Source organism: Tamandua tetradactyla, chromosome 4 (genome assembly GCF_023851605.1).
Source record: "Tamandua tetradactyla isolate mTamTet1 chromosome 4, mTamTet1.pri, whole genome shotgun sequence".
NCBI lineage: Eukaryota > Metazoa > Chordata > Mammalia > Pilosa > Myrmecophagidae > Tamandua > Tamandua tetradactyla.
The window spans coordinates 183,405,136-183,430,387 of record NC_135330.1 but is presented as its reverse complement, the minus strand read 5'-3'; the positions used below and the strand labels follow the sequence as shown (position 1 = coordinate 183,430,387).

Below are 25,252 nucleotides of genomic sequence, written 5' to 3'. Positions count from 1 at the left end.
CTCTTCAGATGTGATATAATTTGGGATTGATACACTTCCAACCAAATGTCAGATTCAGCACAAATTTATTGCCTTCCTACTAGAGGACAACTGCCACAGTGCTACCCTCAGTTAGCCACCCTAACTGCAGTCTACACGTTTATTAATTTCTGCAAATGAATTAGCAGTCAGATAACATATTTACTCATGAATGTTTTTCTCAGCATAAACCCCACTGCAGGTGGACGTATTCCTAGAGTGACTAACAGTACATGCTCTTCTCCTACCTCCTCAGTTCCACACCTGGCTCTGGGGGTCACAGAGTCTCTGCAACTCAGGGGTCATTAGCAAAATCCCTGAGAGGCTCTTAGGGTGACCACCGCATCCTGTTTTCCCAGGACTGTCCTGGATATAGCAATGGAAATCCCACGTACCACGAAACTCTCAGTGTCGGGCAAATAGACCCAGCTGTTCACCCCAGCCCTCAATCTCTTCTCTCACTGCTTCCTTGATGCCTCCCCTCTTGTTTTCAGGCCAGCTCCTAAGGACTGGCTTTCCTACAATCCTCTCAAGGGAAAAAGCACTGTCTCATTTTCCTTAGAGATCAGGCTGAAGTGGTTTGTGTAATCACCTTATTCAGTTTTGCCTCCTCTGAGCCACTTCTTCTTTCTGTCCTTCAAATGCCTCAGCTCCTATGAAGGTCATTTGGGGAGATAATAGAATGCACGCAAAGATATTTGTTAATTGAAAAAGTCTACACCAGGGGTCCTCAGTCCCTGCACAATTGACATTTTGGGCTGTCTATTTCTTTGCAGAGGTGTTGTCCTGCGTATTATGGGATGTCTAGCAGCATTGCTGACCTCTGGTGCCAGAAGTACCCAGGCCCAAGTTGTGAAGATCAAAAATGTGTCCAGACATTGCCAAGCGTTCCTGGGGTGGGGGTGGGGGAGGGGTGGACAAAATTAACTCAGCCTTGCTACCTACCTTCTTGACGCTATCGTCTGTTTCTTGTTTCCCACCCCCTACCTGTCCTTCACTTTTATGTGCTCGTGATGTGAGTGCCTGGATCACCGTCTACATTTCCACCATCACTCCTGCCGCCGTTCTTCACATCCTCAACCAAGGAGATGTTGCTCGTTCCAGCTTCTTGATGTCTCATCTCCTAAGCGTCCTCACCTCGAATGATCTGTCCCCTGACCCAGCACAGCTGATTACTTCTACACTATCAATCACCTTTCCTTACCCATGTGCACCCCCAACCTTCCCAGCTTACAGTCCATAAATCAGCATGAACTCCTGTACCCTTCTGCCTCTAGTCATTCTTACCTGGCAAAGCTTCAAATCTGAGTAAACTCACTTCTCCACCTACTTCAAGCTTGTCCTGAACAGCTGGACCCTGGAAAAACCCAACCGAGTTTGTGGCAGTTCCCATTTTGCAATCATAGCAATAAAGCACAAAGGGCCTTCAACACCTCTGCTACTGCTTCCCTGGGCCAGCTGCCTCCTCACGCATGAAAACAATGCTCTCTTCCTTCTCACACCCCCTCTCCTCACCTTCCCTCCCTCGGCTGATGATTTTGTCCCATACTCATGGAGAAAACAGAATTCCCTTAGATGGGAGCTCCCTCATCTTTCCATAACTCACTTCCAACCCGCACTGGCGGCCTTTCCTCCTGGCACTACAGTCCAAGCAGACCCTGTATTCCATTCCTTCTTGCTTGCTCAAGGACCTCAGTTCCACAATGATTCTCCCTCTTCCTGCACCATCTATTTCTCTTTCTACTGGCTTATTCCTAAGAGCAACTACCCATGCTTTAGTCCCCTTCTAAACAACAAAACAACAACAGAAAACAAAACAGCAGCAACAAAACAACAACAAAAATCCCGACATCTTTTCCCTGGCTCAACGTCTCCCTCCCCCTCCCACTCCATTTCCTTATTGCCCTTCTCTGCTAAACTTGATCCACCTATGTGACACTCTTTCCTGCTTTCTCACCTTCCACCTCTCCTGACTGCATTCTACCCCTTCCCCAGTGCCCTAATCCTTGGAAGTTCCAATGTCAAGTCGCCAATGACCTCCATATTGCCAAATCCAATGGACACTTCTCAGCCCTCATTTCTCTTGGCCTCCCCACAGCTCTCACCACTCTTGGTTTGCTACTTCTTTCTTTTCTAAAACAAATCTGAACTTAAATTATCCTATTTTGATTCTCTGCAGAACTCTTAGTATTACTGGACAGACTTTCTGTCTATTTCTTGGTTTCTGCCTGTTAAAGGCAAAAGCTCGAAGAGGAGAACTTGTCTGTGTTTTTCAGTCCTGCACACCCAGAATGTAGAAAGTTGCCCAGATTGAGCACAGCGGGTGCTCCATCAGCATTCCTTAACTAAAGATACCCTTCTTAATAAACTGACCATCTTAATAAACTAGATGTGATATTAGCAATATAGGAAGATTTTCCTAACTTTGAATCCCTTTCACAAAAACTTCTGGGGCAGGTATAATCTCTTTGGACCCATTCAGCAGTGCCAAGAATCTCAGTTCTGCTACATAAAAAGTTAATTAGAAAATGGTGAGTTGGGGATGAAACCAGAAATGGGATACAAAGATGATGGCAGAGCAGGAGGAGAGTTTTTTTTTTTTTTAAATAAAACACTCGGGGAAGTTGCAGCAACCAGAGGAGAGTAAGTGGTCTGCAGCATTGTTCTGGGGGGAAAATTCAGAGTCTGTGGAGACTGGACTTGTGACCTGGTTGCCAGACATCACATAGCCCTCCTCAGTGGGGGGCGCCGAGCTTAAAAAAAGGCACCTAAGCTTTTTCCATCTCAAAACATTCAAGACACTCTGAAAACACAGAAAATCTAGAAAGTGGGGGGAAATGTCTGGGGCATAAAATCAGAAAGGCACTAAACACTGAGATGCACAACCAGACCTCCCAAAATGCCCCCTAATGACACCTTTAATTGCCACAAAGCAAAACAAAAATTCAAGTATCTCATTAGAACTATGTGAGAGAGATGCTGGAATTGTTTTACAAGCAAGGAATGAGAAATGGAAATGAAAGTAGCTAATATTACTGATTTATAGGGCACTGTCTTTATTTTAGCTAAGGGCTTTCACTGGTAACAGTTTTCAGGTGATTTACTCTCATTACTGGACAAAGGGGATGGGTTCCTTTGCCGGATGTGTTTAAATGACCAATTCTTGAGACACCCCGGTTTCAAAAAGAGAAAAAATCCATTGCTAGGTACAAAGCAGGAGATCATATGGACTATTAGTCCCAAAATCTGTCTCCCCAAACTGCAGTAATTCTGATAGATTTATAGTATTAAAAGATGGACAGGTTTTAGGATAACAAGCACAATGGCCCCTGATGATGTGATTAGAAGTGATCTAATTATTGAGTATGTGCAGATTGATTACATGCTTAGTCAGAACCTGTGTAAGTACATGGAGGCCTTAATATGATGATGGATGTAATTTTTAGTATTATAATGTGGTATAGGTCACTTATAGGATAAAACGAAGCTACAGAGCATATCAGGCCAGCCCATTTTGATTAGCTCCAACTTCAGTTATCAAAATAACTTTGGACTTGGAGTGGGTTAGCTCTGGGCTGACGTGAAACCCTTCATTAGTAAACATTAGGAGCTGTCTTCAGATCATAAGACTCTAAAATCGAAAAATTGGATAAATGTGTACAAGGTTTTTCAATAACAAGGGCTCAGGATAAAGGTTATACCATCATTATCAGAAATCAAGGCAGCTGGATTACAGTTCAAAGGTTTCACTTATTTCCCTCTGTCTACTCCAATATACCAGAAAGCAAAAAGGAACATCTATATAATGATTCAGTAATCATAATCGTCCCTTAAATTCTAACTTCTTGGTTATACTCGCTAGGTCTTAAGTTCCTCAATGATAAGTTCTCCCACGCTGTTTTTAGTTTTTATGATTAGAAAATGACTAATCCTAATTTTTCCATGAGTCTTTGGTTTTGGACCATAGTCACATGAGAAAAGAGATTCCATTTGCTTAACTTGTTTCTTACAGAACCCAGCAGATGGCTGCTTAATAAAGGCACAAGGTGATGATGGCAGATGAAGTAAGGAGTTGCGTCTCCACACTATTTTGTACCACAAATAATTCCTAATTATGGTGAACTCCGAAAACAACAAGCATAATTGGAAGTTGACTTAATTATACCACCAAACCTAACCCTATAAGACTATCATATCTGCAAGAGCCAAAAGGAATAAACTTGTCTCGATGGAAGATCGTAATCAGAAAGCAAGCACAATGCAGCTGTGTACACCGACAGCAAATGGCAAATGAAAAGCTATGGAAATTCTGGTGCTGGTAGGGAAGAGGCTGCAGGGATTACATCTAAAGTAAAACAAGTATTAAGGGGAGGGGGGATCCCAGGGCAGGGAAAAGAAAAAGAGTGAGGATATGAGCCCTACTGAAAGGAATCCTCTCAAAATCGGAGGACTTTTCCATCTGCATTTATTTAGCCTGACAAAGGAGACACTTCAGAGAATTCCCATTTAGCAGTGTAGGGGAGGGAAAGTAAGAAAGGACAGGGGAAGGTTATAATTCAGGGTAGAAAGGAATGCCCAAAGAGCTAAATCTAAGCATAAAACTTTGCAAATGGCATCCGGTTTTAGTTCAGTTGGCAAAGCTGTCAAATGTAACAGTGTTAGACTTCCGGAGAAGATGGCGGCTTAGTAAGACGCACGGGTCTTAGTTCCTCCTCCAGAACAGCTACTAGGGGAGTAGAAACGATACAGAACAGCTCCCAGAGCCATGACAGAGATCAAGAAGACAGTGTACCCCATTCTGGAATGGCTGACTGGCTGGGAAAACCTGCTCCGGTGAGATCGCCGAGTGGCGTGGGCTTCCCCGGGCCGGGGCGGCAGGCGGCCGGAGTCCCTCCCTCCCTCCTTCCCGGGCCGGCTGGGAGAATTGGACAGGCGGTCCCCTCAAGCCGCGGCGGCTGGCGCCCCCCCATGCGGGGCCTCCCGGACCAGCTGGGAGAATTGGATCGGAGATCCCCATGCCGCGGAGAACGGTGACCGGGGTCCCTTCCAAACACGTGGCTTCCCGGTCCGGCTGGGAACGGTGCACTTCCCCGTGCCGTGGCGGCTGGCACCCTCCCGCCACGCTTGGCGCCCTGGGCCAGCTAGGAGATTCGGACGGGCGCTCTCCCGGGCTACGGCGGCCGGCGACCCTCCCCACGTTCGGATTCCCGGGCCGGTTGGGAGATTCGGATTGGCACTCTTCCAAGCCGCTTTGGCTGGCGAACCTCCCCCACGGCAAGAGTTTTCCAAAGTTAAAGGACCCACAGCACCTTTTACTGGTGGGACCTGCAGACAAATGTGTGCCACGAGCGGCACCTACTGGGCAGGATAAGAAAAACAGAACCCAGAGATTTCTCAGAAAAATCTTTCAACCTGCTGGGTCCAACACCCAAGGAAATCTGACTAAATGCCCAGACACCAGCAGAAGATAACAGATCACGCTTAGAAAATTGAAAATATGGCCCAGTCAAAGGAACAAACCAATAGTTCAAATGAGATACAGGAGCTGAGACAACTAATGCTGAATATACAAACAGTAATGGAAAACCTCTTCAAAAACGAAATCGATAAATTGAGGGAGGACATGAAGAAGACATGGGCTGAACAAAAATAAGAAATATAAAAACTGAAAAAACAAATCACAGAACTTATGGAAGTGAAGGACAAAGTAGAAAAGATGGAAAAAACAGTGGATACCTACAATGATAGATTTAAACAGACAGAAGATAGAATTAGTGATTTGGAGGATGGAACATCTGAATTCCAAAAAGAAACAGAAACTATCCGGAAAAGAATGGAAAAATTTGAACAGGGTATCAGGGAACTCAAGGACAATATGAAGGGCACAAACATACGTGTTGTGGGTGTCCCAGAAGGAGAAGAGAAGGGAAAAGGAGGAGAAAAACTAATGGAAGAAATTATCACTGAAAATTTCCCAACTCTTACGAAAGACCTAAAATTACAGATCTAAGAAGTGCAGCGCACCCCAAAGAGAACAGACCCAAATAGGCGTTCTCTAAGACAGTTACTAGTTAGAATGTCAGAGGTCAAAGAGAAAGAGAGGATCTTGAAAGCAGCAAGAGAAAAACAATCCATCACATACAAGGGAAACCCAATAAGACTATGTGTAGATTTCTCATCAGAAACCATGGAAGCTAGAAGACAGTGGGATGATATATTTAAATTACTAAAAGAGAAAAACTGCCAACCAAGACTTCTATATCCAGCAAAATTGTCCTTCAAAAATGAGGGAGAAATTAAAACATTTTCAGACAAAAAGTCACTGAGAGAATTTGTGACCAAGAGACCAGCTCTGCAAGAAATACTAAAGGGAGCACTAGAGTCAGATATGAAAAGACAGAAGAGAGAGGTATGGAGAAGAGTGTAGAAAGAAGGAAAATCAGATATGATGTACATAATACAAAAGGCAAAATGGTAGAGGAAAATATTATCCAAACAGTCATAACACTAAATGTTAATGGACTGAATTCCCCAATCAAAAGACATAGACTGGCAGAATGGATTAAAAAACAGGATCCTTCTATATGCTGTCTACAGGAAACACATCTTAGACCCAAAGATAAACATAGGTTGAAAGTGAAAGGTTGGGAAAAGATATTTCATGCAAATAACAACCAGAAAAGAGCAGGAGTAGCTATACTAATATCCAACAAATTAGACTTCAAATGTAAAACAGTTAAAAGAGACAAAGAAGGACACTATCTACTAATAAAAGGAACAATTAAACAAGAAGACATAACAATCATAAATATTTATGCACCGAACCGGAACACCCCGAAATACGTGAGGAATACGCTGCAAACACTGAAAAGGGAAATAGACACATGTACCATAATAGTTGGAGACTTCAATTCACCACTCTCATCAATGGACAGAACATCTAGACAGAGGATCAATAAAGAAATAGAGAATCTGAATATTACTATAAATGAGCTAGACTTAACAGACATTTATAGGACATTACATCCCACAACAGCAGGATACACCTTTTTCTCAAGTGCTCATGGATCATTCTCAAAGATAGACCATATGCTGGGTCACAAAGCAAGTATTAACAAATTTAAAAAGATTGAAATCATACACAACACTTTCTCAGATCATAAAGGAATAAAGTTGGAAATCAATAATAGGTAGAGTGCCAGAAAATTCACAAATATGTGGAGGCTCAACAACACACTCTTAAACAACAAGTGGGCCAAAGAAGAAATTGCAAGAGAAATTAGTAAATACCTTGAGGCGAATGAAAACGAAAACACAACATATCAAAACTTATGGGATGCAGCAAAGGCAGTGCTAAGAGGGAAATTTATTGCTCTAAATGCCTATATCAGAAAAGAAGAAAAGGCAAAAATGCAGGAATTAACTGTCCACTTGGAAGAACTGGAGAAAGAACAGCAAACTAACCCCAAAGCAAGCAAAAGGAAAGAAATAACAAAGATTAGAGCAGAAATAAATGAAATTGAGAATATGAAAACAATAGAGAAAATCAATAAGACCAGAAGTTGGTTCTATGAGAAAATCAATAAGATTGATGGGCCCTTAGCAAGATTGACAAAAAGAAGAAGAGAGAGGATGCAAATAAATAAGATCAGAAATGGAAGAGGAGACATAACTACTGACCTCACAGAAATAAAGGAGGTAATAACAGGATACTATGAACAACTTTACGCTAATAAATACAACAATTTAGATGAAATGGACGGGTTCCTGGAAAGACATGCACAACCAACTTTGACTCAAGAAGAAATAGATGACCTCAACAAACCAATCACAAGTAAAGAAATTGAATTAGTCATTCAAAAGCTTCCTAAAAAGAAAAGTCCAGGACCAGACGGCTTCACATGTGAATTCTACCAAACATTCCAGAAAGAATTAGTACCAACTCTCCTCAAACTCTTCAAAAAAAATCGAAGTGGAGGGAAAACTACCTAATTCATTCTATGAAGCCAACATCACCCTTATACCAAAACCAGGCAAAGATATTACAAAAAAAGAAAACTACAGACCAATCTCTCTAATGAATATAGATGCAAAAATCCTCAATAAAATTCTAGCAAATTGTATCCAACAACACATTAAAAGAATTATACATCATGACCAAGTAGGATTCATCCCAGGTATGCAAGGATGGTTCAACATAAGAAAATCAATTAATGTAATACACCATATCAACAAATCAAAGCAGAAAAATCACATGATCATCTCAATTGATGCAGAGAAGGCATTTGACAAGATTCAACATCCTTTCCTGTTGAAAACACTTCAAAAAATAGGAATACAAGGGAACTTCCTTAAAATGATAGAGGGAATATATGAAAAACCCACAGCTAATATCATCCTCAATGGGGAAAAATTGAAAACTTTCCCCCTAAGATCAGGAACAAGACAAGGATGTCCACTATCACCACTATTATTCAACATTGTGTTGGAGGTTCTAGCCAGAGCAATTAGACAAGAAAAAGAAATACAAGGCATCAAAATTGGAAAGGAAGAAGTAAAACTATCACTGTTTGTAGACAATATGATACTATACGTTGAAAACCCGGAAAAATCCACAACAAAACTACTAGAGCTAATAAATGAGTACAGCAAAGTAGCAGGTTACAAGATCAACATTCAAAAATCTGTAGCATTTCTATACACTAGTAATGAACAAGCTGAGGGGGAAATCAAGAAACGAATCCCATTTACAATTGCAACTAAAAGAATAAAATACCTAGGAATAAATTTAACTAAAGAGACAAAAGACCTATACAAAGAAAACTACAAAAAACTGTTAAAAGAAATCACAGAAGACCTAAATAGATGGAAGGGCATACCGTGTTCATGGATTGGAAGACTAAATATAGTTAAGATGTCAATTCTACCTAAATTGATTTACAGATTCAATGCAATACCAATCAAAATCCCAACAACTTATTTTTCAGAAATAGAAAAACCAATAAGCAAATTTATCTGGAAGGGCAGGGTGCCCCGAATTGCTAAAAACATCTTGAGGGAAAAAAACGAAGTTGGAGGTCTCGCGCTGCCTGACTTTAAGGCATATTATGAAGCCACAGTGGTCAAAACAGCATGGTATTGGCATGAAGATAGATATATTGACCAATGGAATCGAATAGAGTGCTCAGATATAGACCCTCTCATCTACGGACATTTGATCTTTGATAAGGCAGTCAAGCCAACTCACCTGGGACAGAACAGTCTCTTCAATAAATGGTGCCTAGAGAACTGGATATCCATATGCAAAAGAATGAAAGAAGACCCGTATCTCACCCCCTATACAAAAGTTAACTCAAAATGGATCAAAGATCTAAACATTAGGTCTAAGACCACAAAACAGTTAGAGGAAAATGTTGGGAGATATCTTATGGATCTTACAACTGGAGGCAGTTTTATGGACCTTAAACCTAAAGCAAGAGCACTGAAGAAGGAAATAAATAAATGGGAAATCCTCAAAATTAAACACTTTTGTGCATCAAAGAACTTCATCAAGAAAGTAGAAAGACAGCCTTCACAATGGGAGACAATATTTGGAAATGATATATCAGATAAAGGTCTAGTATCCAGAATTTATAAAGAGATTGTTCATCTCAACAACAAAAAGACAGCCAACCCAATTACAAAATGGGAAAAAGACTTGAACAGACACCTCTCAGAAGAGGAAATACAAATGGCCAAAAGGCACATGAAGAGATGCTCAATGTCCCTGGCCATTAGAGAAATGCAAATCAAAACCACAATGAGATATCATCTCACACCCACCAGAATGGCCATTATCAACAAAACAGAAAATGACAAGTGCTGGAGGGGATGCGGAGAAAGAGGCACACTTATCCACTGTTGGTGGGAATGTCAAATGGTGCAACCACTGTGGAAGGCAGTTTGGCGGTTCCTCAAAAAGCTGAATATAGAATTGCCATACAACCCAGCAATACCATTGCTGGGAATATACTCAAAGGACTTAAGGGCAAAGACACAAATGGACATTTGCACACCAATGTTTATAGCAGCGTTATTTACAATCGCAAAGAGATGGAAACAGCCGAAATCTCCATCAACAGAAGAGTGGCTAAACAAACTGTGGTATATACATACGATGGAATACTATGCAGCTTTAAGACAGGATAAACTTATGAAGCATGTAATAACATGGATGGACCTAGAGAACATTATGCTGAGTGAGTCTAGCCAAAAACTAAAGGACAAATACTGTATGGTCCCACTGATGTGAACCGACATTCGAGAATAAACTTGGAATATGTCACTGGTAACAGAGACCAACAGGACTTAGAAACAGGGTAAGATAATGGGTAATTGGAGCTGAAGGGATACAGACTGTGCAACAGGACTAGATACAAAAACTCAAAAATGGACAGCACAATAATACCTAATTGTAAAGTAATCATGTTAAAACACTGAATGAAGCTGCATCTGAGCTATAGGTTTTTGTGTTGTTTAGTTTTGTTTTGTTTTGATTTTACTATTATTACTTTTATTTTTTTCTCTATATTAACATTCTATATCTTTTTCGGTTATGTTGCTAGTTCTTCTAAACCAATGCAAATGTACTAAGAAATGATGATCATGCATCTATGTGATGATGTTAAGAATTAATGATTGCATATGTAGAATGGTATGATCTCTAAATGTTGGGTTAATTTCTTTTTTCCCGTTAATTAAAAAAAAAAAAAAAAGAGAAGGGATAACTGGAGCTGAAGGGATACAGACTGTACAATGGGACTGGATATAAAAACTCAGAAATGGACAGCACAATACTACCCAATTGTAATGCAATTATGTTAAAACACTGAATGAAGCTGCATGTGAGGTATAGGTTTTTTTTTTTTTCTTTCTATTATTGTTTTAATTCTTATTCTGTTGTCATTTTATTTCTTTTTCTAAATTGATGCAAATGTACGAAGAAATGATGAATATGCAACTATGTGATGTTATTAAGAATTACTGATTGTACATGTAGATTGGAATGATTTCTAATTGTTTTGTTAATTCTTTTTTTAATTAATAAAAAAAAAAATTACAAGGTACAAGATCAACATGCAAAAAAAAAAAAAAAAAGAAGACAGCCAACCCAATTACAAAATGGGAAAAAGACTTGAACAGACACCTCTCAGAAGAGGAAATACAAATGGCCAAAAGGCACATGAAGAGATGCTCAATGTCCCTGGCCATTAGAGAAATGCAAATCAAAACCACAATGAGATATCATCTCACACCCACCAGAATGGCCATTATCAACAAAACAGAAAATGACAAGTGCTGGAGAGGATGCAGAGAAAGAGGCACACTTATCCACTGTTGGTGGGAATGTCAAATGGTGCAACCACTGTGGAAGGCAGTTTGGCGGTTCCTCAAAAAGCTGAATATAGAATTGCCATACGGCCCAGCAATACCATTGCTAGGCATCTACTCAAAGGACTTAAAGGCAAAGACACAAATGGACATTTGCACACCAATGTTTATAGCAGCGATATTTACAATTGCAAAGAGATGGAAACAGCCAAAATGTCCATCAACAGACGAGTGGCTAAACAAACTGTGGTATATACATACGATGGAATATTATGCAGCTTTAAGACAGAATAAACATGTAATAACATGGATGGACCTAGAGAACATTATGCTGAGTGAGTCTAGCCAAAAATTAAAGGACAAATACTGTATGGTCCCACTGATGTGAACCGACATTCGAGAATAAACTTGGAATATGTCATTGGTAACAGAGACCAATAGGACTTAGAAACAGGGTAAGATAATGGGTAATTGGAGCTGAAGGGATACAGACTGTGCAACAGGACTAGATACAAAAACTCAAAAATGGACAGCACAATAATGCCTAATTGTAAAGTAATCATGTTAAAACACTGAATGAAGCTGCATCTGAGCTATAAGTTTTCTTATTTTAGTCTGTCTGTTTGTTTGTCTTTTTTTTTTCTTTTTCCTTTGCTTTTTTTTACTATTATTATTTTTATTTTTTTCTCTATATTAACATTCTATATCTTTTTCTGTTGTTTTGCTAGTTCTTTTCCTAAATCGATGCAAATGTACTAAGAAATGATGATCATGCATCTATGTGATGATGTTAAGAATTACTGATCGCATATGTAGAATGGAATGATTTCTAAATGTTGTGTTAATTTCTTTTTTTTCTTTAATTAATAAAAAAAAAGAATGATAAAAAAAATGTAAGAGTGTTGCAGGCATCTGGGGAAAGGGTAACAAATGAAGAAGAGCCCATCTATTGAGCGCACATGGGATGTTTTCTTCAATTTTGATTTTATTACTGTTCATTGGAATTTCGAGCTCTTCTTTGCTATTCTGTGTCTTCACACAAAGGGGCCTCTCATATGTGGTTTTTACTTAGCAGTCTCTCATAACTGCAGAGTCCCTCAATTAGGGGCAACAGAGCCTGAGATCAAAGTCCCATACTATTTTCAACAAATTTCCAAGTTGTGATTTGTGTTTTCCCATAATAAGCAAGGTCAAATTTTTTTCCCTCTCAAAAAAAGCATATGCATAGTCAGGGGAGTAATTTCAGTGGAATTTCATTGAGTAAGGACTTTTCTCCCACCTGCCTAGTGCTGACTAGTTGGAAAGAGGATAGCAGTGATTCCACAGTTAGAGAATTTTCAGGAACCATTCTCCGGGATTAGCTGAAGACACGTCCGTTAAGCCACATTTGGCAACAGTTATTTATTACTTAAAAAAAAGTAAAATCATTTGCAGTGAAGTTTGCTGATTTGGGCGAGTCATATAGCTTATGGTAGCAAATAAAATATGACTAAAAATAAAGTCATTGCTTATTTTATTCAAAAGAGGATTGTGACATGTTTTAAGGAATGGCAGCATTACTAAACTAAGTGCATGGCCTTCTAGGGGGGCAATTTTGAAGAAAAAAATTAATTTGGGTAAATAAGGGTGTGTAAATTAATTCAGACTCATTACTTTACAGTTGTATCTTGTACAGACTCATTAACAGCTTTGTTACATGCAGCTGCCCTTCAGGACAGATCATGTGTCAACTGAGATGGGCAACTGGCTCTTAAGTCCAGCTCAGAAGTTCCATAACTTCATTTCTATCCTTCACCCAAACAGGACAAGGGAAATAACATTACAATTAGTATGGCCTTCAAAGCATGCTCTATGGTAGAGGGGAAAAAAAACACACATAGAATCCTAGAGAATTAAATTTAATAATTTTTGATAGACATTAATTTTGTATTTTTAAAATATTCTATTAGTTTTTTGGGGGTGTGTGTTGGGGGGTGCACCCAGAAATGAACAGATTGGAAATCTGATGGGATAGCATGTGAGGATTTAACAAAAGGCACTCATATACCTAAATATACAATCTATACATGCCAGCTCTCCACACAACTGTCAGCTGAAAAATACCTAATTATGAGTTACTTAAGATGCACACGTTGTTTTGCTCTCTACCCTCAAATAAGCAGGACAAAGCTAGTTAGACAAATGAGGGTGAGGAATGGGATAGAGCCCCAAGGCAAACAAACTAACAATTCCTGGCTAGGGAAAAAAAAGTCTCTGTGGGTAGAAATTCTTAATGGTAAATGTCAAAAGGTAACGCTGCCAACTTCCCAATAAAGACACGTGGGGTAGGCTACCTACGGTCCCTGAGTTAGCGCAGCTACACAATTGGCCACCTGATTACAATGACAGACCTCAGCTGTGCTCAGAAGTCCATTTTACTTCTGTCTAAATCAGTGGTTCCTACTAGGCAGGCAGTTTCGCCCCCACCCCATCCCAGGGACACTTGGCAACGTCTGGATACATTTTTGATCTCCAAAACTTGGGCATGGGTGCCTGTGGCACCAGAGGCCAGGGATGCTGCTAAATGTCCCATAATCTCCAGGACAAGCCCACAGCAAAGCAGCAGATGGCCCAAAATGTCCATAGTGCAGGGGCTATGTAGACTTTTTCAGCCTACAAATGTCTTTGCACGCATTCTGTTATCTCACCTGATTGCAACAGCAACTCAGGGAGGTGAGCAGGACGACAAACTTTCATTCTCCAGGTACATATAAAATGGCCTGTTTGAGGTCACTACAGAGCTGAGCTTCCATGGAGCCCGCTCTCAGCACCCCAGCACATTCCTTCCTCTGGGGGCCTCTGCAGACTTTACTATCAGTATCACATGGTTCAGCAGGGAGGTGACTTGGAGCCCAGTGACCCTGAGGGTTCCTAACCTGGATTCTCATCCCAGATTAAATGGAGCCTAGGGGAAGGGCTATGTCCTATACTTCCTCTGTACCTCCTCCTGTGCCCACTATCCATGCAAGAAATCTGAAGCAACAGGGAGGGGACTAAGAGAATGCCTATGGCACTTAAGGAGAAATCTAGTGAAAAACTCCATCATCCCAATTTTCCCAAATTTGATAATAATGATTATGACGACAATGACAGTGATGAAGATGATGATGGAAGGCTAACACTGAGCATTTCTCAGGCTTTAAGACAGGAAAATCTTCCTACCATACGGAGCTGTCATTACTATCGTTATCCCCATTTCACAGATGAGGAAACTGAGGTGACAGGCGGTTATGTAACGTACCCAAGGTTACAGAGCCAGTAGGGGGCCGAGCCAGGATTGCAGTCCAGGTGGCCTGGCTCTCGATTACCTCTATTACAAATATGACAACTAATATTTATCAGGACCTTTGTCCAAGGCACTGTAATACAGGCACTATATGATTTAATAGTTTTATTAAACCTTGATATCCCCATTACAGAAGAGGAGACTGAAGGTCGATGGGGTTAAGCTATTTGCCTAAGAAAACACAAGCACCAAGGGTCGGAACTGACATCTGAGCCCAGAACCTCTGCTCAGGGCCCCTGCTCTTCACCACTACACTGCAGAGTCACACTTAACCCACCTGAACTCAGAACATGATGCAGCTTCACCTCAGCCTTAGGCATGATAAAAATGCCAGTGGAAAGGAGCAGACTCTGTGCCCAGAGGGACAAAAATAAAAAAGAATTCATGGGACAGACAATTACTTTAAATGTTCCTGGTTTTATACACAATTATTTGTGCTCTAAATCTCTGACAACTAGCTTGCAAGAGGAGACAAGGTGGTTATAGGGCAAATCCCATGATAAGAAGAAAAGGCATGAGTTATAACATACCAACTGTTCCAAGAGGTGGCACAGGCTGAAAAAGTACAAAACTGTTGGTGGATTACATATGTGGAGTGAAGATATGGATTTTCAAAATTCATTCCTAATCTTGGGTGGCAATATCCATGATTTACGAGCCCTCCATGTACAGGGATATTTAGGTGGGCTCTGAAGGTGCTTATTGGACAGAGGAGGCTGTGATGATAGAACATCTTCACAGGTGTAACTGTGCAGACCCTCCGCCTTCAGGGAAAGCATGTGGGCTGGTCGCAGCCCATGAATCACCTGAAAATACCAGCACACGTGAACGTGCACAGGGAGGGCAAATCAATGCACAGCATATGAGCCTAAAAAGAGAATTTCACCTTGAAAAGAAAAAAATTCTGATAGTATTCCTTCCCAACAACTTCTATTTCTTTGCTATGATATTTCACATAAATCACTCTCTGCAGCAAGAGACCAAGGGGTTAAGCAAATGTCTTTAAAATGGGGCTGAGTTTGTAAAACAGTGGGCTTTACCTCCAATGAGAGGCCAACATATGACCAGATCATAGGCTCTGCAGGTGGTAAGTGAAGGGAGGGTCAGCTGGAAGCTGGAAGAGGGAGTGTGCATTTCATTCAAGTGAAAGGAGACAACACTAATCCCGGTGGAAATGGTCATGTCAGGGGACACTGACCCGCAGGTTGAGATGTCAGAGCAAGAAAAATGAAGAAACATATTGTAGTACAGCAGGTTGAATGGTGGCCCCCAAAAGACCTGTCCACGCCCAAATTCCTGGAGCTCGTGAATGTGACCTACTTGGAAAAGGGGAGGCAATTAATGAACTAAGAATATGAAATTCATTAAGGTATTCATTAAAATCCATGCAAACTCTGTTGAAGAGATAGCCACCTACATTAATTCATTTTAGAAATGTTAATGTCATACTAATAACCACAACTGCAGACAGCGGCATGGTTTGCCAAAGCCCCTGTATCTAGGTAGGATGGCAACTTACATCTCAGGATAAGACTCATTCAGCAGGTACTTAGTGAGTGCCCCAGTGACCCAGGCACTGCTCTAGGAACCAGGAGGCTGGGGGCTAAAGGGGGCAGCAGTGAGCAAAGACACAGCCCCCGTTCACGACAAATGTGTTCCAGTGGAAGAGACAGATGCTGAACAAAATAGGTAAATTATATGGCAAATAAGGGACAAAGTGGTTTGACACATATAGTGGAGAGGACAAGCAGGGCATGCTGGGGGGGGGCGCCACTCCATGGAGTGTGTCAGGAAAGGCCTCGTCGCTGGGAAGGTGCATTTGAACAAAGGCTTGAAGGAGATGCAAGAACAAGCCAGGAGGATATGTGGGGGAAAAGCCTCTACACAAAGGGAACGGCCAGTGCAAAGGCCCTGAGGCCAGCTCGTACCTGGATGTGGGAGTTACAGTGTGGAGACCAGTATGATGAGGAGCAGGTGCAGTCAGAGGCTGAGTGAGGCCGAGAGCAGGCCATGCAGGGCCTTCTCACCCATGTAAGGACTTAGGCTTTTAGTCTAAGAGAGATGGGAGCCAAAGGAAGTTATGGTTTGACTTAATAGGATCATAAAGTCTCCATGGGCTAAGCCTTCTGCAGGGACAGGACAAGAAGATGGTGGTCTGGACCAGCTGGCAGCAGTGGGCGTAGTGGTAACTGGTCAGAATCTTCTGGTTTTTGAAGGGAAGAACACCCAGTATTTCCAGATGAAGTAGACGTGGGGTGTGAAAGAAAGAAGACAACTCCAGCTCTTTATCTGAGTGACTTGGAAGGACAGTTTCCACTGACTGTGAGGATGGACCAGGTTTGGGGACAGGGAATCAAGAGAGTTTTAGACATTTTAGTTTAAAATATTGTGTAAGTTTCCTAGCGCTGACAAATGACCACAAACTTAGCACCTTAAAACAGCGCCCATTTTTTAGCTCACGGTTCTGCACAGCAGAAGTTTGGACACAGCTCAGTGAGGTTCTCTGCTGGGGTCTCACGTGGCCAAAACCAGGGTGTCGGCTGGTACTGTGGTCTCACCCGAGGTTTGGGGGTTTTCATCCAAGTTCATTCACATTGTCAGCAGGATTCAGTTCCTGGTGGGACAGGACTGAAGCCCCTGCTGTCCTGCTGGCTGCCAACTGGGGCTGTTACCAGCTCCAGGGGCCACCCACATTCCTTGCCACATGGCCCTCTCCATTTTCAATGCCAGTCATGGAGAATCCCCACTGCGCTGAATTCCCCTGTACCTTGAATCGCTCATGGCCAGGAACAGCCCTGTTCCTTTTAAGGGCTTAGCTGTTTAGGTCAAACCCTATGAAAATAACCTCCCTTTCTTAAAGTCAACTGATTTGGGGCTTTAATTGTAATTGCAAAATCCCCTCACGATAGTACCTCTCAGTGTTTGAGTAACTGAGAACAGGTGTGTGTACCAGGGGGTGGGTGAATCCTGGGGTCATCTTAGAATTCTGCCACCACAGAGATCTACTAGTAGAGATGTTACATATATATCAGAGCCCGCTAGAGGTCTGACTCTGGAGTTCTGGAGAAAGGTCAAGATCATCAGAGAATGAAAACCAGGAGCCTTTTTGGGATCACCAAAGGGGTATGAAGAGAAGAAACCACCAAAGGAGATGACATGCACAATTTTTAGGCCTTTCATTGCGGTTAGTCCGTGACCCACCTGTACTGTTGGGATATTTTCATTTTTCCAAAAGTACCCTGATCACCCCTTAACTCAGTGCATGTAAATAATTTCTCACAGTCATTATGCTGCTAGGAAAAGTTACAAAGCTTCTCTCAACTGTTGACAAGTTTCCTCGGAGGCTCTGCTTTTCCTGCTTGAAACTGTGTCACTGCTCTCTTCAATTCATATTTGGTCACATAAAACCTGTGAACTAAAACGCGCCTCCCCTCGGCCCGGATCCTGAGCGCCTGCGGGAGGCCGGGGCTGGGTCTGCCCTGACGGCCCGGCCAGAGGAGCTCCTGGAACCTGCGGGAACAGGCACGCAGGGCAGGAAGGACCTCGGCCTGGCAGCGCCCCTGTGGGGGCGTGAGGCTGGCTGTGCTTGCTCACAGGTGCATGAGGGAGGCACCCTGTTCTGCTGGCAAAAGGAAAGAAAAGGTTCCAGGCGGTGAGAAGGGGACAATGTGGAAGGCAGAAGGCTGAACAGCTGAAAACACCTTTTCTACCCTAATGGACAGGATAAGGAATGAAATACATATACACACATGTATGTATGTACAGTTTTTGTTTTTTTTTCTGAATTAGTCTTGCCAGATAGATTTGCCTAGATAAAAAAAAAATGACCCAAGACACTCCTCTGAGACTGTGTTATTGCAGGAACTTTTGTAATGCCCCCCAAGTAAGGGGTCTTTAAAGCCTCAGTGCCTGAGCATCGTCCAGAGGCTGGGAAACCTGGGATCCCAGTCTGACTGTCCAGAAGGGTGGCCATGGTCCCTACAGGGTTCAGTATCTCCTGACTGGCAAAGCCTGAGAGGAGGGGCAGCAGCCTGCAGGGAGCTGAGGACACCATGCAAAGCAATCCACCACCACTGAGACCCCGCTCCCAGCCAGCTGGGTCAGAGCTTGCCTGCTGCTGACAGAGCCATCTCCTAGCTCAGATCTTCTGGCACCCTGGAGCATTCTCCCAGAAGACAGGCCAGGCAGAAAGCAGGTCTTTCCTCAGTCAGGGAAGCACCCCCTAGAGTGCCTGTACTCAACAAAGAGAACTGAAGCTGACTTTTCCTAGTCATTCAGTTCTACCGACTTTGATCTAGATTTCAAGAGACCAGGTGTCAGGAAATGCCCTGAGGCTGTGTCTTTCCCAAGACACTGACCCACCAACCCCCTAGGCAAAGCCCCTCTCTTATACTCTCACCACTAAGCGGCCCACTTAACACGGGATCATTAAAATCGTTCACTTGGCCTCATTATGGCTAAATCCAAAGCACGTTAAATGTCCTGCCACGTGTATTTTTCCAAGTTCCGACCACGTGAAAGGAACTGGTTAGGAGCTAAGGCCAGATGAGGACTGGTCAGGTGAAACTGGAACTGCAGGGAACCCCAATAAAACCTGAGCCCCGCACAGTCCGTTTTCCTCCCTCCACCCTGACCCCACGCTCACTGGCTTCCAGAACTCACCAGACAGGTACGCAAACCGCTTCTTCAGCTGGTCCTTGATGTCGGCAGCACAGAGCGGAACAATGTCCTGGTGCATGATTTCATCTGCGAAGAAAGAGCAGACACACACGCTGTCATTTAATGGAAACTCTGCTTCATGCGCCATAAAATGCCAAGTCTGGATGAGCCACACACAGAGCTGTGCACATCCCAAACACCTAAGGGTACGTACGAGTGGTCACGCGTTTGGAAAAAAGAATTTCAGTCTCCAATACATGAAAACTTTCGTCTCTCAGAGTACGTAAAGCTGTGTGCTGAATGATTCACCATCAATTTTTAAAATGTAGTGTGTGTAAGAGTCAGGGAAAGACAGACAGAGAGAGAGAAAGACAGACAGTCAGACATGGAGACAGAAGCAGACAAAAAAAGAGAAGCTAGAGCAAACAGTGGAAAAGGGCTAGGGTCTTGGGAAGGACTGACTCATAAGATAAATACTTAGTATAGACAGCATTTAGAACAAATATTCTTGGTCTGATGAGTCACCATCCACATTTTGGAAATGGTCTCAATGAATTGCTCATCGAGGAAATTCTGGCAAGTGTAATGGATCCATATCATCTAAAAATATACATCAGGAATTAATTATTCAGGGATTTGTACCTTCTTTTTGCCTCATCGTATGCCTGACACACACGAGGTGGAATGGCAACATCAGAGATAAGTATTAACCACGCCAGTCCCTAAACTCCACGGTGATTAGAGAGATGGTTTTCAACAACCTGTATTCTGCAAGTCTCTGGATCAGGGGTCTGAGAATAAACTGGTAGCACTTCAAACCATACCATGAAAGAATCAAACAGAAGCAAGAAGGTTTTGCAAGACTCCTAAGAGAAAAACTACATAGAATCCCCCAAAGATTTTTGGTCACTCTGGAATGGAAAAGTCAGGACTTTGGCAGATATACCAAGAAGCTTGATGCTTAGGTCCTTTTGCATTTCAGAATCAATTCCAGACTAGCGCACGTGATTCCTAGCCAATGCTTTTAAGTTGCCAGGTCCCAGATGTTCAGCAAATTTTACAGTCTTGAACATTAACACAATTTCTCTATAAAAGACGTGTTATGGCTCATGACTCAGGCTGATGGCTTGTGACTGGCTGACAGGTTCATGTCTTCTACACACGGTTTAAGAACCAAACCATGGACAGCATGAAGACAGAGGCCATGGAGATCTCTCAGCCTGAAGAGTTCCAATGGAAACTGTTATCTGCAATGCATCAGCCTTAAATCCTACCCTTCTGGTCCTGCAGACAAGAAAGTGTAGACAGGGTGACACAATTAAACTCACAAACAGAGTCCTTACAGCTCCCCCAGATTATGTATCAACTGTGGAATTAACAACCACCATGACTGGTTTATCCTCCCACTCGGAAGACTACCCTTGTGCTGACTGGGTCTCTAGAGCCAAACAGAGCATCAGTGCCACTTGCTGAGGAGTTCATGGACATGAAGGATACTTAGTGTTCATCAGACTTACAAAAATCAATAACTACTGCTGAGTCTCATATGGAGAGTTCAATGACATGGAAAGCCATTTTCCAATATGTAATGAAAAGTCTCAACACTGTTTTTCTTGGGAGAACAACAAGGTTAGAAATAGTAGCTGTGAGAAAATGTGAAGCAATTAAAAAAAAATTCCAGATGCGATGATTTATGGGTTTCACGCATCTCATTTTGATTAATTGGAATGCATATTACAGTTGATATGGCAGCCTAGAATGGGTTGCAGGGAATTCAGATTTTATTTATTTTTCTCTCTAACAACAGAAATGGTGGAAATGAAAACTTATAGAATCTTTCCTCAAATTCAACGTCTGCTAATTTCAGGAGAAATACAACATTGAAACACAGACTACTGGAAAACAGGGGTCTTCCTGAAGTTTTGAGAATTTCTAGGGATAAAAGAAAACATGCATGGATAAGGTTTAACCTGGCAAGTCTTTTAACAACTGGGAATTGTTTGAACAGTTGTGTTTCTAACATATGTGATGAGCTACTGATGAGTCAGGCTGGGTCAAGGTTTACCAAAACTTTGCCGCAGTCTAGAAAAGCATCTGGCCCTAGATCTCTAGATCTTCTCATGACTCAACTTCTATACTTAATTAACTTGTGAGGAAAAAAAAAGGTGTCAATGTATCTGATGGTGTTACTTTCTACAATGATCCTTAGACTTTACTGTGAATGAGGTTGAATGGCGGAGCCTTCCAGATAGCATGTTCTCTTATGGGAAGGTGTGGCATCCTGAGCAGGTTTCTGGAGAGTGTGGGGTGTCTGTTCCCTGTGTCCAGCTCACCCTGACAGCAAAGGTCTTTTTCTGTATATTAGAGACAGAACTGACATTACCAATCATTTCTTTAATTACTGTGACCGAGAAATAGTCTCAACCAGCTGGAGCTTTGGAACCATTGTCAATGTGAATTTTGGGTCCATTAAAGAGATACCTACAAAGGACCTTCTCTGTCCCACCTTCTTCTCTAAGTGCCAGCCATTCTCTTATTCTTATGGTTACTCAAGTGAGCCAAGTTCTTCCAGCACTCCAAGCCTTTGCACAAGCTGTTTCCTTGGTAACACTTTTCCCACCTCTGTTTGCCAGACTAACCGTACTCAATTCCATGCTGAGATGACACTTTTCTCAACCTCCTAGTCATCCCATGTCCTTCTACGTAGCACCACCATGTCCATTACATGCGCCCATCACTCAGGGCTGTGGCAGGGACCACGCCTCGGGTTCATCACCCCACCCCCCAGGGCCTGGCTCCGTGACTTCCCTGAACTCATGCAGAATGGATGAATCAAGGATAGGAACTTTTCTGAGAACTAATTAGAATTTAACCCATGTGGCTTAATTCTTTATGATTCGAGTAGTTCTGGTCTGTCATGGGTACCATGAATGACAAAGCACAGATATTGTCGATGATTTGTGCTACAAAGTTTATCTGCAGCCCTGGCTGCAGAACCTAATACTTTTTGAATTCTAAGTTAGAATTAATTTTAATATTATACCTTAGATCAAATGCACCATTTTAGTTTGAAAAAAAATGGTTACTGTATCCCATAGCATATTTCTTGAAATGCCACAATGATAAGTTCATATGAATGAAATATCTACTACATCTATTTATATCATAAATGATCACTGGTTGCTCTTCATAAATGGGAAACAATTAATGACATTTCCCAACTGATATTAGAGCAGATAGGCTTCATTGCTTTGTTATACAATAGTCTCTACAATATTAAGCACACTGAGTCTTTCATTTACATTTGTAATTTTTCATCTTTCCTGATTTTTTATACCCACTCAAGTGTGATTAGACAGTTTTGTAATTGGTGCTAATAGTTTTTTCAAGGCCCTGGTACAATACATTTAATTTTGTAGATATAAGACTAAGAAAAGTAATGAAGAATTGCACTATTATGACTTAGTTCAGAAGGAAACATAGATACTTGATGATAATAAGCATAAGCATTAAGTGACAGAGGGCCTCCTTCATTTTTCATTTGTCTCGCTGCTCTCAAGTCAAATGTCCTGGAACAGGAAATGGGGTCATCTCCCCCTGTCAATCTGGTAAAAGGGTTCAAGCAAGGCTTAGCTCCATCACAGAACTCCTCTGTGTGAGTACAATACATTATAGATAACTATGGATTTTCCAACATTCCTGTCTCAGTCCAGAAATAAACGGGGACTCTTGAGTAATTATTTCTATAGCAAAGAATCAGATCTAAGAAGGAAATATTAAAGGTCACAAATTGGAGAGAGGACAGGGTGGGAGAAGACATGCTCCATCCCCACTTTTTCTATTTTATAGGGCTGCTTTCTTTCTGATCCCCTACAACTCAGGATAGAGGGAACAGGGGGGCCGGATGGAAGAGGGGCAGGGACAGTCCTCACGGCTCTACCCATCATGCCCTCCCCACCCCCACCTCCACACTCTAAGACGCCATCTGCAAAGGCTGCTCTTGTCTGGCGTATTACAGGGATGGCATGGCAGGCTGGTACTCTAAGCAAGAAGGGTGGGACCTGACCTGGGGACCTGTCTGGGGGGAAGATCTAATTCACTTCTAAGTGTAGGAGGAGTCCAAAGAAACAAGGGGGTCGTAGGGGCTGGCCAAGCTGAGGAAAAAGGGGGAAAATCCCCGATACTGAAATATATTCACACAGAATAGTTACCCCAAATTCTGGCTTATTTTGGTAGCAATTTCAAAGTCTAGGTCAGTGAGATTATTCTTTTTTCTTTAGAGTTTCTCTTTCTTAAAAAAAAGACCAGTGAAGCAAACTTGCTTCCTCTTCAAAAATGTCTCCAGGATTTGTTTTATTTAAGGAAAACAATTTAAAAATGGAAATTGGGAGGCAAAATGGTTTTGCTTTCCAGGTGAATCTGCTGCATTGCATTTTGTCCATGCCTGTCCATTTTGTATCTCCACTCTGCTGAAGAGTAGGTGTTTAAGGCAGGAAGGGTGAACAAACAAAAGAACAGGACAATGACAAGGAATCAGGGCATTTTTAGAGCTAGATGGGACCTGAAAAATACACTGACACCAACTTCTTGTTTACAGATGAAAAGTAGCACAGGTGAGGGCAGCTCCAACGTAGTAAGAAAGACCTTGAACTTGGGTTCTGAAAGTCTGGTCCCTGCTGTTCAATAGTGACCTTGGGCAGAAACTTAACCTACTTCCAAGGGTGAGGGGCACAGGAGAGGGCTCTGCAACTCCTAATACCAACCAAAGGAGGTCGGACAGCTGGCGAGACGCTGTAGGCCACCAAGGGAAGTTTACTACTTTCTCCTTCTATTTCTACCTGGCTAGATGCCCGTAGCCCAAAGCCTTTTATTTTCAATCAAAAATTAACAGTTATGTCTTTTCAAAGTCCAAGGTGATAGTAAAATGGAATTATCTCACCCATTCATTTGGGTAAGATGCTTACTCTAGCAGGCCCATCAAAAAGAATCACCAAATAAAAGAACAAGATGTCTACAGAAAGGAAACATTAAGAAGAAAGTTGAGAAAAAAAATCAATTTTGGTAAGGATGCCTGAAGTTACTGGTTGTGGAGAAGCTTAACCTTTTAGTAAAATATAGTAGGTGAAGGTGGAGTGCCTGCTGTTATAATCCCTGAGTGAGCCAGCACCTAAGTAACTGTTGTTGAAGTATTTAGGAGAATGGGATAAGAGGGATTTTTACAGCTTTATTCGGCATATATGTTGAGGGCTCTGTTTCATTTAGTCATTTTGGATGTTTGAGACTTACACTGATTTGGTTGGCAGATTTCTCATTTATGCTACATTTCTGAATTTCTTTAATGGACATTTGTGTTTGGGTTAGGCATAAATATTTCAAAACATATAAAACATGGCTAATTCACAAAGTTCACTAAATGGTCTCTTTTTGTCCTAATCTCAGAAAGCTAGTCCTTACAAACTTTAAAATAAAAGACCACATTGAAAAGATGTTCTTCTCAAGAATAATCAGGGAAAAGCAATTTCAACCATAAGGAAGTACGATTTCACCCACCCATTTGGCAAAAATTAAAAAGCCTGACAAAGTCAAGCATGGCAAGGGTTTGGAGCCACTGGAACTGTCACATGTGTGCTTGGAGTATAAATTAGCACAACCACCTTGCAAAGCAGTTTGGAAATCATTTGGAACTAGACAGTTTATCCTATTTAGTGAAGTTCAAGATGTGTATAAACCATGACAGAAAATCCCTTATAGGTATAGACTCCAGACCTGTGTTAACTTATAAATGCAGGCCAAGTCACCACCCAGTAGGTCTTCAACTTGAGCATGCATAGAAACACCTGGAGGAACTGTTAACACATTACATACAATTGTCAGCAAATA

The 25,252-nt window shown here is 41.9% G+C and overlaps 1 protein-coding gene across 17 annotated transcripts in view; it reads right to left on the bottom strand.

The window, feature by feature from the left end:
• Positions 1-25,252, bottom strand: part of MCF2L (MCF.2 cell line derived transforming sequence like) — a 331,118-nt gene that overhangs the window by 113,500 nt on the left and 192,366 nt on the right. For all 17 annotated transcript variants that reach the window (XM_077158711.1, XM_077158710.1, XM_077158723.1 and 14 more), the window contains one exon: positions 19,376-19,459. In XM_077158711.1, coding sequence (XP_077014826.1) covers positions 19,376-19,459 — 84 coding nt within the window. The remainder of the gene's footprint in view (positions 1-19,375; positions 19,460-25,252) is intronic.